Source organism: Rousettus aegyptiacus, unplaced genomic scaffold (assembly GCF_014176215.1).
Source record: "Rousettus aegyptiacus isolate mRouAeg1 unplaced genomic scaffold, mRouAeg1.p scaffold_m13_p_13, whole genome shotgun sequence".
Taxonomy (NCBI): Eukaryota; Metazoa; Chordata; class Mammalia; order Chiroptera; family Pteropodidae; genus Rousettus; species Rousettus aegyptiacus.
The window spans coordinates 45,932,438-45,945,589 of record NW_023416288.1 but is presented as its reverse complement, the minus strand read 5'-3'; the positions used below and the strand labels follow the sequence as shown (position 1 = coordinate 45,945,589).

At 66.6% G+C, this 13,152-nt stretch overlaps 1 protein-coding gene across 14 annotated transcripts in view; it reads right to left on the bottom strand.

The window, feature by feature from the left end:
- TNS3 (tensin 3) overlaps positions 1-13,152 on the bottom strand; it is a 106,582-nt gene that overhangs the window by 42,537 nt on the left and 50,893 nt on the right. For 12 of the 14 annotated variants that reach the window (XM_036230532.1, XM_036230542.1, XM_036230531.1 and 9 more), the window contains 9 exons: positions 10,732-10,784; positions 9,177-9,348; positions 8,667-8,717; positions 7,360-7,482; positions 5,192-5,256; positions 3,168-3,251; positions 1,540-1,652; positions 1,201-1,261; positions 299-374 (listed from right to left, as the gene is read on the bottom strand). In XM_036230532.1, coding sequence (XP_036086425.1) covers positions 299-374; positions 1,201-1,261; positions 1,540-1,652; positions 3,168-3,251; positions 5,192-5,256; positions 7,360-7,482; positions 8,667-8,717; positions 9,177-9,326 — 723 coding nt within the window. In that variant the 5' untranslated portion in view covers positions 9,327-9,348; positions 10,732-10,784. Of the gene's footprint in view, positions 1-298; positions 375-1,200; positions 1,262-1,539; positions 1,653-3,147; positions 3,252-5,191; positions 5,257-7,359; positions 7,483-8,666; positions 8,718-9,176; positions 9,349-9,431; positions 9,566-10,731; positions 10,785-13,152 lie in introns of those variants that run through there. The other 2 variants (XM_036230543.1, XM_036230544.1) reach the window with 2 other exon arrangements.

The window sequence follows — 13,152 nt, the reverse complement described above, 5'->3', positions numbered from 1 at the left end:
CAGGCGGGGACCGACCTCGCCTCCCCGGGGAGCCCCCACCCACGTCACAGCCGCGGGCCCCGCAGGGAGCATGGCGGCCGACTCGGGACCTGAGCTCAGAGGTGCACGTGTCAGGCGGCTCCAGGGATTCGTTCGGTCCCTTTCACTAAAAGAGCTTTGCTCAGAAAATTCACCAACGGCCTAGAGGCGAAGGCTACTTCTTGTCCTTCCTACGGGCTTTCTGGGGCAGGCGGGGCCGACGCCACTGTTCTCAGACCGTGCTCGCTCCTGAGCAGGGCTTGCCGGGACAGGCACTCACCATCACGTCCCCTTTCAGGAGCTGGGCCGGCTCCACGGCGATGTACACGCGGCTCGGGCCATCCGGGCCAACGTTGCTGAGGGGTAAAGGACAAGGCACATGGTTACGCCCCGTCGTGACCCAGCGGGAAGGACGCACTCCACCTCCGAAAACCCAGAGGTGACACCCATGCCCCGCGGGGCCCAGGAGTCCCATTTCTGAGAAATCCCCCATGGGAATGGGCCGGGGAGGGAGCTGATGGCAACATGGGGGGGGGGGGCGGAGAGGTGTTGGCCACGCCCCCCGGGGTGCATGTGCCCACAGCCGACGGCACGGACTATGGGTGCGCACACCGCAGCTTCTGTGACCAGCTGGGGCGCAACCACCAAGCGATCACCCCCGTGTGGGTCCACCGCGAGCCCAGAAACGTGACAGCAGCCGTTCTGAGTGGTGATGCAGCAGCAAGAACGTCTCCCAACTTTTATTAAAATGCTTATCCAACGTAAAAAAAAAAAAAAACCCAGAAACACATAAGGAGCCTGAGAATATGTCCCGGCCCTTAGCCTGAAATGTGACAGGAGAGAGGCCCCACGACCGACCCCGTCACAGGACCCGCATGCCTCCTTCCAGACGGAGCACACCCGACACCAGGCCCCTGACCCCTGACCCTGTTGCAGGACCTGCGTGCCTCCTTCCAGACGGAGCTTGCCTGAGCCTGTTCCCCAGGCCCGGCGCCCACGCCCCCGTGTGGAGCCAGACGGTGTGACTGCAGCACGGCACAGCTGCGGCAGGATGAGGGCACCTGCCACCTGCCGGCCACTGGCCCCGGGGCACGTGGCTGTGCCCTCGCCCCCGCCCACAGGAGCCCCGGCCGGCCACGTCCAGAACACTCGCCAGAGGCCCCAGGGTGCGGCTGCACTTACTAGACTCCCGACGTGAACACGGGCCGCATGGCCTGGTAGAGCTTCAGGAAGGGCCGGCATGCTGAAAGAGAGGTGGGCCGGCCGTGAGCACGCAGGGGCCGCGCGGCGGGGGATGGAGGGGCAGACGGGGAGAAAGGCGCCACGGGGCGAGGGGTCCACGTGCCGCCCGCGGGGTCGGGGGACAGCACTGGAGTCGGGAGGCAGCACGGGGGGCTCTGGGGACCTGGGGAAAGGCCCCGCCCCCTCCCCGGCCCCCGCCCTTCCCCACCACACACAGCTGGCCTTGTCGTGCGGGGCAGGACCAGCCAGCACCGAGACCCTGCCACGCGGGACACTCACCTCCGCCCGAGTCGAAGCTGAGGGCGCCGTGCAGGATGACGACGTGCAGGAACAGGGGCGCGGCGTTCATCTTCACCGCGCCCGACAGCAGCCCGCTGAGGAACTGCACGTACCTGCGGGGCGCGGCCAGCTCAGCGCCCCCAGCCACGTCCCTGCCGCGCCCTGCCGCCCCCCGCGCCCAGCGGAGGCCAGGAGGAAGACGAGGGGCACGCAGCTCCTCCTGGGGTCCCCACCCCGGGGGCTCCCTATGGGGAACCCCGAAGCCGCAGTGAGCCGCCGGCATGTCTGCCATGTGCGGGGAAGGCCCGACTGCGTCTGAAACTGTGCGTGCGCAGCCTCGCCTGCCTGGGCGCCCCCTGTGCCCTGATGGCCCAAGGGGGCCGTCCGTGGCGCGAAGTGGCCACGTGACGAGTGGGGGCAGCCGCCTGCCACGACGTGCCAGGCCACCCCCCCCCGCGACGTGCCAGGCCATGCCCCCCCTTCCAGGGAGCCTGACTCCAAGCACAGGCCGGTGCCCGGGGCCTCCAAGGCCAGCTGCACCCCGCAGAGCCGAGCGCAGGCAGGGAGGGGCACCCCGGCCCTCGCTCCAGCCAGCCCCCTGCCCCCTCCCACAGACCGGCACTGTCCACTGGGACCAGACCCCAGCAGCTCGGCCTGCGGCTCACTCTGGTCCCCAGCTCCGGGCCTCTGACGAACACAGGCGGGGTTCGAGCCCCGCGTCGGTCCGCCGCTTGCGCAAGGGTGAGCGAGGACCTCCGGCCCCTCTCCCGGTGTCCCCGCCGGCCCAGTGGCAGCTTCCCTGCCCTCCCCATAGCCGCCCAGGCCTCGCGGAAGCCAGGACACCAGGCGGCCACCCTCGGCCTAGGCCTGGCCACCAGAGGGCTCCACGTGCCTCCCCTTTACTCTGTGTGTGGCCATCAGGTGACCCGTCCAAGTCTCAGTCACCTGAAGGACATGCTCAGCAGGCGTCTGGGTCCCCGGCCCGTGGCTTTGAGCCATGGATGCTGGCGCCCCAAGCTGTCCCCCCTTTGGGCAGCAAGTCCCCCGTCTGGCCTGTCGGTCCAGCCCGGTGTGTGTGGCCCACGGGTGCCTGGCTGTGTACTTGGGTGGTCGGCACTGGCCACTCTGGACAACGTGGCCCTTTACGCGCTGGCGCTGCAGCCCGGCGAGCACATGGGCCGGCTTCCATGTCACTGTCACACGAGGCCCCTGTGGCTCCAGGCCAGGAGCAGCCTGAGGCCAGCGTCCACCAAGCCCAGCGCCCACCTCCGTGTCATTACTGCCACCGCCCCGGGAGGCGCCACGGCCACCCCCCGTGAAGCGGCATCTCTACTCCAGGGGTCACCCAGCTCATGCTCCTCCTGGGGACCATGGCACGGCCTGGCTGTACTGTGCCCGCAGCCGCCCCGAGGGACTGCCCTGCCGCCCACACGCAGGGGCTCATCAGCACAACCCCCAAACTCAGCTGGGCAGGTGCCTCTTCTCTCCGTTCATTTTTAAGTGTAAAGCCTCATGTGCCTTTCCACTGTGGCCTGGGGACCTACGCACCGTTTGGGGGACACACGCACCGTTTCGGGGGCACACGCACCGTTTCGGGGGCACACGCACCGTTTCGGGGGCACACGCACCGTTTCTGGGAGGGCTGCATTAAGGCCGACACTTTGTCGTCGTAATACTTCTTCATTGCAAATCTGTCGAGGGCCTGGTCAGCGCTGGGGAAGAAGACAGAGAGCATTAACCCCGTGGTCGCCGAGGGACGAGGCCCGTGGCTGCTCCGGGCCGCGGGCGCCGGGGGAGCCCCGTGCGGCGCATGCGCCCGTGCACACCCACTGCCGAGCTGCCTCCCGGCTTCTGCTCAGCTCTGTGCCTGGCCGGCGTGGAAGCCGGGCCCGTGGGTCTGAACCGCGTCGGGCACGGCAGTCCCCGTTCTAATTGGTGGCGCTCGGCTGTGCCCAAACTCCAAGCATGCTGCACGGGCTCCCGCGGGCGCTGCGTGAGACCAGCAGGCAGAGGTCAGCACTGTGGCCAGCGGGCGCCCACCAGGGCCGCGAGGGGCGTCTGGGACCCGCGGGGGACGGCCGGAGTGCTGCCTCGGGGAGCCACGTCCCTGAGCAGGCTCGACGGGGGCCAGAGCGAGCGGCCGGCGGGGGGCGAGCTGACAGCCGTGGGGCGGCACATTGGTTTCTGAAGTGACCGTCGCTAGCTTTCCGCGTCCGCGTCTGTAAGCCCCCGGGCGTGTCCGGCGGAGTCTTCGGGAACCCGTGATGGGGCGGGGTCTTCCTGACGTGACCCCAGCACAGCCGCGGGACGGGAGTGCGGCAGGGGCCAAGGGCCGAGGCTCCGGAGCGCAGGGGAGGCGGGCAGAGGGGCGGACGCGGCCCCGGCGGACCCGTGCGGTGCCTCTCGCCGCCTGCTGCCAAGCGACAGGGGCCGCCGCGTCTCCGCGCAGGGGCCGGGCCGGGCGCCCCCGCGGCCGTGGCCGCGTCTCCGCGCAGGGGCCGGGCCGGGCGCCCCCGTGGCCGTGGCCGCGTCTCCGCGCAGGGGCCGGGCCGGGCGCCCCCGCGGCCGTGGCCAGGTGCGGAACACGTAGCGCGCTGAGCGCGCGTTCAAGTAGGAAGGCTCTGCTCCGCGTCCAGCGCGCCCGCCTGGAGCCCGCGGGCCTCGCTGACGCCGACGCCGCGTCCTGTCCAGCGCGCGCCCAGGGCTGCCGTCGCTGTCTGTCGCGATGCTGTCAGAGCCGCCTCTGCTTTTCCAAACGCTTATCTCTGCGCCGCTGAGACAACTGTCCCCCCTGCTCAGGCCGTGAAGTTTCCGTGGTGACCCGGAGCGCAGTCTGGACAAAGGCTTGAAGGGCGTCTCCCCTGTGATCACGTCTGGGAGGGACGCTGAGGCACGACCGCTGGACGTGACTGAGACCCCGGCTGGCCGGGCACACGCACATGCGCACCATCCCCACGGAGGGCTCTGGTTTCCACTGGGGTTCGGTTTCCCCCCAGCAGGCACAGGCTCCCCAACTTGTTTGCAGAGAAAACACTCAGAAAGTGACATTTCGTCCTTAGTGCCAGAAAGGAACGGCCCGTTCCCGGTGAGGGGGCCGTGCAGGCCGCAGTGGGAGGACGAAGCAGACGTGGGGCCTCGGAGAGCCGTGTTGGGGCGCACGTGCTCCCACGTGCTCTGGGAGGTGGCTGGGCACACCGGCGCCACCCGGGTGCAGCCGGCCCCGTCCGCTTTCCCCGCAGACGGCGACACCCACACCCCCCACAGGGCAGCTCGAGTCCGCGGACGACCACTCCGCGTCCTGACAGCTGGGCCAGACCAGGCTTCCCGCCCACGGGGCCGCGAGGTCATGAGCAACCTCCCCGCGCCCCCCGCCCCGCCTCGGCTTCCCTGGCTGCAGAGTGGGGGCCGCGGCAGCTGCCTCCGGTGCCCTGGGAGGCCTGAGGGGCGCAGCGAACGCAGGCAGGCGCTTCCCCGCGGCTCCCACGGGGACGGCGCGGCTCGTGCCTTTGGTGCCGGCGCCTGACGCCCCCCGGCTCGCCACAGCGGCCGGCCGCCCCCGCGCTCACCCCCGCTGGCTCTGCGGACGCCCTCGGCTCGGGTGGGCCCCCTGCCCCCGCCCCCCACAGCCCGCAGCCCGGGCGCCCCCTCCTACCTTGCGGAGACGCTGGTGAAGTGCATGTAGGAAGACAGGACCACGCCGATGCGCCCCTTTCCGCCCTGCGGGACACAGACGGGAACCGGTTTTGCTCGTGTCCCACGGCGGCTGGGTGGAGTCAGGGCAGGAAGATGCTCAGCCGCCTGGGTGACCGAGCCTGCTTGGAGGGCAGCCGGCGTCACCATCCTCTGGTCACCGTTACGGGGACAGCAGCACCCAGTGCAGCAGGTGCCCAGGGTGGAGGAGCTAGCTGGGGCGTGCATGGACACCCCCGAGGTCAGAGCCACACAGAGGCGGCCAGGGTGCTCCCCATTACCCACTGACGCCAGAAACAGCCAGGCCGGGGCGAGGGCACCGGCTCAGGGACCCAAGAGACAGAGACCCGGACGCCCTGCAGAGGCCCGCACACGCCGCTCTGGCAAGTCCAGGGCAGCAGACCCTCCGGCAAGCTGGCCACATCATCACGTCAACCCAGCCCTGCCCGGTCACACGCACGGGGACTACTGTCCAGCACGGCTCTGCTCCAGCCGTGCCCACACGCCTGCCCACTGCAGAGTGGCAGCCAGCTGGAACCACTGGCCAACACCTCCCACAGGAGGAGGTGTCTGGGGGCACCACGGCTACATGACAGGCCACCGTCACCCAGAACCAGGGGCTGCCACCTCCTGGCACTTGCCACCATGGCCTGGGGCGGCAGGCAAAACGCAGCCCGCGAGCCGCTCCTGCCCACCTGTGCCCCACACTCTGTGAGCTGGGAGCTGCTCTTCTGTGTTTGAGCAGTTGAGGGAAAAGCAAAAGAATAATATCGCACGACACGCGAGAACGACACGAGCTTCACGTTGCGGCGTGAGTGGGACACGGCCGGGCGCGTGAGCCGAGCAGGTCTACGCAGTTACGGCAAGTCGACAAGACGCCACTGGCCTTCCACGACGCGCCAGTCAGATGGACGGCAAAGACGTCACGGAACACTCCGCCCGGAAGCTACAGGACACGGGCCGCGTCAGCCGGAAGACAAGTCTTACCAAATTTAAGGCTGAAATCACATCAACCATCTTTCCTGACCACGAGAATGTGAAACCAGAAATCAATTACAAGAAGAAAACGAAAATTCACAAATATGTGAAGATTAAGCAACATGCTACGGAATAACCCGTGGGTCAAAGAAGAGACCAAAAGAGAAATGAAAAAATACCTCGAAACAAAAATGGAAATACGACATCCTGAAATTTGTGGGATGCAGCAAAAACAGTTCTAAGAGGGAAGTTCGGAGCAATAAGCACCTCCAGAAACAAACAAACAATTCCCAAATGAACGATCTAACTTTATGCCTCAGGGAACGAGAAAAAGAACAAAGTCCGAAGTTAGCCAAGGAGGGAAATAAAGATTAGAGAAGAAGTAAGTGAAATGCAGCCTCAGACAACGGAGAAAGTCAAAGACAAAGTGCCGTTCTTGGAAAACATACACACAACCGACAAACCCCTCGCCAGACTCAACGAGAAAAGGGACTCGAGTAAAACCATACACGAGAAGAGAAACACACGTGACGTCACAGAAACACGATGGACGCGAAGAGACGGCAAGGAATAGTCACACGCCGACAGACTGGCCGGCCTGGAAGAAACGGGCGGCTCCTCGAGACACACAGCCCTCCAAGGCCGGAACCGGGCGAAGCGGGAAATCTGCGCCCGCCCACGGCAGCACAGTGCGCGGTGGGAGCCTTCGCCGGCGCCTCAGAAACAGAGGCATCGGGGGACGGCGGGGACGGCGGGGACAGGGGGACGGCGGGGACGCCAGGCAGGTCTGGGCGGGCCGAACCTACATTTCCAACGGTCAGCCGGCGGCCCGAGCGTGGCAGCGTTAGCCGTGGGCGGCGAGCTCGTGCGTCCGCGCGTGGGACCAGGATGCGCCCCCACCCGCGAGAACCAGTGCGTCGCCGGCCAGAACGGACGGCAGGCTCTCCTGAAACGCGGCTTTCACACAAAAGCGAAATGCGCAGGAACGGAAGGCCTCGCTCTCACCGCACCCTCGCTAGGCCCGGGGTGCCCGCTGCGCACTTGGAGACCTCGGACAGGGGCGAGCCGCCTTGTCAGGGCCTTGCGTGGGGGCCGGGCCGTGCCCCCGGGCGTCTGGATGTCGGGCGGGGGCGGCCGCCGACCCGAGCTCACCCTGCAGTGGATGACCACCACGTGCTGGGGGTCGCTGTCCAGCCAGGACTCCTGCGCCTTGCAGATGGCGCACACCTTGTCCAGCGGCGGCGCGTGCAGCTCCGGCCAGCCCACGTCCAGGATCTGCAACGAGAGGGTGCGCTGTCCGACCCCTGTCCAGGTCCGGGCCCTCGGCGGCCCTGGCCAGATGCAGTGAGCACTGACCACACGTCACTCAGGGGTCAGCACCAGGCCGTGTGCTCTGGTTCCAGCTCTCACAGCCGGGAAAGAAAAAATGGGAGGCTTAAGTCGCCCCGTGAGACGTCTGTCCCGGGTCTCAGCTGCTCTTCAGAGCTGGATGGACGGTTCTACAAAGGACTCAGGAGCCGCTAACAGTGCCCGCCCGTGGGGAGAGGCAGGGCTGGCGGGGTCTGAGACGGGATTTCTCGGCCCGACTTGGTCCTGGGTCTGACTGCAGCCGGGCCTGGGGGCTGCAGAAGCCATCACCCATGGCCTCGGAGGGGCGTCTGAGGGACAGGCCAAGGTGCCTGCGGGGACACAGGCACTCCTCACAGGGGCCACTGGGTCCCCTCCTCTTTCCTCCTCCGGCGGGGGGGTGGGGGAAGGCAGACCTATCATACTGTAAAAGCAACAGAAATCGTGCAAAATGATAGGAAAATGCAGAGCACAGCCCAGACGCTGGGGGTCACGCAACCTGCCCAGCACCAGGGGACGGCTCTGACCGCTGGGCATGCACGGCGGAGCTGAGACGCCATCACACAGAAACCCACGTCCTGCCCTGGGGAACAGCGGCCAAACGGGCAGGTCACCCTTTTCCTGGCCCCTTCCTCAAATGGCTGCAAAATATTCCAGCGTGTGAAACACACGCGTCACACCCGCCACGGACACTCACAAGCTTGAACGTGCCAGAGGTGGCAGGCGACAAGGGCAGCGACACGGACCACACGGACGAGGTGGCGGACACGCACGGACGCACACGTGTGCTCACACGCACCGCGCCTGGAGGCCAGGGGACCGCGGCGCGGCCGGGCTGGGCGTCAGCCCCCGCCCCCCCGCTGCTAGCTACGCAGGGGGCCGCGGGCGGGGCCGGACCGGAGCCCCACGGCCTCTCCGTGCCGTTCCTGCACCGTCCTGTGTGTCTGGTTATTTTAGAACCGCGAGAAGAACTGAGCAAGCGGCCGCGGGCACGGCCGCCCCCGACGCCCTCGCCAGGCGCGTCCCCCAGACGCGTCGCCCAGCGTCCGCCTCGGCGGGGTCAGCGGGGTCAGCGGCGACGAGTTCACCGGCTCGGAAGACGCGGGCCGCACCTTCGGGTTCAGCTTCGCGAGGTCGTGTCTCTTCTCTGAGAGGTTTAACACCTACAAACGGGGACACGAGAAGCTGTCAGGTCACTGTCCTGGGGAGAAACACGATTCCACTTCCACACGCAGTCCGCTCTCCAGGCCTCGAGGATTATAAAAGGTCGAGATGTGTAGATGTCGTTGCAGAGTAAAACACCAACAGACAGAGCAAGAAAGGATGGCGCGCGGGACCCTGCGGGGCGGGCGTGGCCCAGGAAGCACGGGGGTCCTCGGGGGAGGGGGCGCAGCCGGAGGGCGCGGAGGGCGCACCTGCACCGGGGGCAGCGGCGAGGCCCAGGGCGCTGGGCGGGCGAGCGCTTGTCCCTGCCACTTCTGAGAGCGGCAGACGCCCGGGAGAGCCCCTAACTGTCCCCACGGTCAGTGAGCCCCATGTCCCCGCGTCCCCGTCCCCCACGTCCCCTCCCCGTCCCCGCCCCCCGCGCCCCCTCCCCGCCCCCGCGCCCCGTGACTGCTCACCAGGTAGTTGTCCCCGTGCTTGGACCTCAGCATGCGCGTCACCTCCTGCAGGCCGTGCAGGTAGGCCTCCTCGGAGCAGCCCGCGGGGAAGGACACCGCGATGACGCGCTCGGTGACGTAGGTCAGGTCCAGCTCGTGGCCGTCCTCCATGGTGCCGCCCGGCACTGCCGGCCTGGGAGAGAGGGGCCAAGTGCTGAAGGGTGTCACGCCCTGGCCCTCCTGGGGCCCGGGCCAGGCCCCGGGGCTGCTCCGCGCCTGCATCAGAGCTTTCGGGGGACAGCTCGGGGTCGTGACTGGGGACTGCGCGCCCAGGAGCGGATGCACGGGAGCAGGGTCCAGGGCTCCCCCAGGGCCTTGCGGACGACGTGGGTCGGGAGCCTGGTTCCCCCAGGCGCGAGCAGATCCTTGCTCTGGTGTCGGGGTCACTGGGCAGCTGAGGAGAGCCTCGGGTCTGGGGGAAAGGCTGAGCTGCGCGGGGCGTCTGCAAGTTCTCCTCGCGTCCAGGGGAGTGTCCTGGGCAGGTGGGAAGGCTGCCGACCCCGCGGGGGAGAGGGGGTGAGCCTGGGACAAACCTCAGCAGCCACGTGCGGGGTTACCGCCCCTCGCAGGGCGGCAGGGGAAGGGCTGTGTGCAGGCTCTGCCCAGACCTCACCTGGCTCACTCCAGGGTGCGGGAGGCAGAGGTGAGAGGGGGCTGTGGGGGCCGGGAGCCGGGAAGGGGTGGAGAGAAGGCACCGGGAGACTGGCCGGCCGGGCCGAGGAGCCCCTGGGGCCAGGGTGGCATCCGGGATGACAGGAGAACGGTGGGGTGGGGGAGTGACGGGCACCCCCAGACCTGACAGCCCGTGTTAAACATGGGGGGGTGCGGGACATCCGGACGGGAGTTCCAGTCCCCCCAGATTGCCACTGCCGGCTTTAGGGGTTTACAGCAGACCTGCTTGCTACCTGTGTTTCTCTCCTCATTTTGGAAAATTTCGGAAACATACAAAATGGTTTAACAAACCTCCAGGAACTGTTCTCTGCCTTCAAGTTCACAGGTGGCCAGAGCCCCCTGCCCCTACCCCTTACTCCCCTGCAGCCACCTGAATGACTTTGCAGAAATCCTAAGTGTTAGATATCATTTCATTTGTAAATACTTTGGTATTTACGTCTAAAAGACAAGACAGGGTTCAGAAACACCCACAATGCCGTTAACCACATGCAGAAGAAGGAATGTCAACAAACAGCAAGCACCATAAACCTATTCTTTAAAGCTGACATTCGAATCAGGAGCCAAACGAAAAGCAATATTTTTTCTCTACCTTTTGCCCCAAATGTGAATGCAAAAGAGTTTTGATTACTTTTAAAAATCAAGTCAAAAATTTTTTTGAGCACTGGTACAAAAATAACGTGCCCTCTACGGCCGGTTGCATTCCTCGGGGGCCCGTCCACATGTGGGGTGCGGGAGGGGCCGGCCCTCCAGGCAGTGGCTCTGACAGAGGCATGAACACCGCCCCCCGCCCCGAGGTCTGGCTGTGGCCAGGGACACTCCGCGAGCTGAGGGGACGGACACTCACCCGGACGGTCTGTCACAGCAGAGAGAAGCTGACGGTGAGACGCCCCCTGGAGCCTGCAGAGGACAAGACACAAATCGCTGTGAAGTCTCCCGCCCTACGGCCACCTGCCACGAGCCAGAGGAAGGGGGCTGGCTGTTTCGAGGTTTAATCACAGGTGGAGAGTCACACACTGTCGCTCTTGGCTCTGGTCACCTGGGAAGGTGTCCGGCCTGCCGGGGAATCTTGGCCCTACGACAGATCCCAAGTGTCACAATTCCTCGAACCAAGAGTGACAGCGGGAGCTCCTCAGCGTGACCTCTGCGCACAGGAGGCTCAGTTCACGTAGTCACATGCCGGCGCCATCCCCACTACTGTCTGTCGGCAGAGCCGAGCAGGACTTGCAGAGATTCCTGTCCCCGCCCCTTTCAAAAGCCTGTGCAACAGGAAGAGCTCCAGGCTATGACCCTTCAGGGTGCACAACGATGGTGTGTGTGCGGGTGAGTGTGCGTGTGCGTGAGTGTGTGTATGTTAGTGTGTGTGTGTGAGAGAGCATGTGCGCACATGTGAGTGTGCAAATATGTGTGCTCATGTGTGTGAGCGTGCAAGCACGAGTGTGTGCATATGTGAATGTATGCATGCGTGTGAGTGCACGTGAGCGTGCACATGCATGTATGTGCATGAGTGTACAAATATGTGTGACTGCGCGCGAGCCTTGTATGCATGTGTGATCGTGTGAGTGTGTGCATGCATACATAAGTGTGTGTGCACATGTGAGCATGTGCACGTGTGAGCGTGAGTGTGCGCGTGAGTGCATGCGTGCGTGTGTGAGCATGTGCGTGTGAGCGTGCACATGCATGTGTGTGAGTGTGTGCACACATGTGAGCCTGGGCGTGTGTGCGTGTGAGATACACTGATGCTCTGCAAACGCTGTTTCCGGAACCGCCCCGGCAGCCTTCTGGGCAGGAGTTACGCCCCAGCAGGCCGTGCAGGGGCCACACGCGGTTTGCATCCTGACGCCTCGCTGCCGACGTCCGAACCCAGCACGCACTCGACCGCCCCGCGGCTCGGCGTCCTCGTCTGGGAAGGGAGGTGCACCCGCGCACGGGGCCATTCATTGGCGCTGAACACGGGTCAGTGACGACTCCGACTGCTCGTCTGGGCGCCGGACAGGGATGGCCCCACCGCAGTTCCCCAGAGCCCTCGCCAACGCGGTGCCAGCCGAGACGCCGCACCGCTCCACGGCCGGAGAGGGACGTGGCCCCTCGCACGGGCATGCCGGGAGCCGCCCGCCGCGAACTGCCTCCTACCGCCGGCCAACGTCGGCAGCGGCTGGTGTGGACGGCCCGGCGTAGGAAGGTGACCGTAACGTCTCCTTGCTCCACGCGCAGCCAGGCGCGAGGTTCGCTCAGGCTGAGGTCACGTCCACACCTCCTCGTCACCCCGCCCCGGGACTCTGAGCCATGCCGGCTAGTCCGAGCCGGACGGGAGGAGGAGGAGGTGAGGACCTGCAGGGCGGGAGGGAGGCCCCGCAGTGTGCCCGATCAGGCCGACGCGCCCCGGGAGGCTGGCGGGGTGCGGCGGCGGGGGGCAGCTTTGGGGTGGCGCACGTGGAACCTCTGCCCTTTCCCAGCAGAGCGAATAGCGGGGGTGGGGACGGACCCAGGGCCAAGTGCGCGTGGTACCCCGGCCGCCGCAGACCCTTCTGGGGCCGGCGCTCACGGTGCTGGAAAGAAGCCGGGCGGCCCCTCCTCCCGCCTGCAGCCCCGTGGCCTCTCCCACCACGGGCTGAACATGGCCAGGAGCCGATGGGCAGGCGGGCGGGCGCCCCGCGTGGCCGGTCTCCCCGGCAGCAGCACACACGCAGGCCAGGGACGGTGCCCCAGGCAGGCCAGGGTGCGGACACCAGGAAGGCTGCCCACAGCCGGCCTGAGCGGCGGTGACCCCCGGAGGCTGGGCTCTGCCCCTCAACGGGCACCGCAGGCGGCTCCCACCCTCCGAAGTCCCCCAGGAGAGAGGCCTGCCTCAGGCACTGGGGAGGCAAGTGCCCGGCCTGGACCTGACGGGTGCCTGACACCCGCCTGCCTGGTCTCTTCCGTCCTCGTTAACTAACGCGGACCAGGAAGCAAAGGCACAAGGTCTGTGTGCGGAGCCGGACCCGGGAGGAGGCGGGGCCGGGAGGCGGAGGGGTGCGGGGGACGGGGCGTCACACCTCTGCTCACTGGACACCAGAAAAAGCGGGGGACAGCGGCTGGGCACACGGCGGGTCAGAGGACAATGGTGGTGTGACCCGTGGGGGGCTGAGGTAACCTGGTTACTTGACGCTCAGAGGTCAAGCTAAGAGGACAGCACGGCGGCACCGCCAGACCCAGGAGCCGTGAGGGGGCCTGGGCTGAGGACAGCTGGGCACTCCACCTTGGGGGCTCGCTGAGGGGCCCAGGGCAC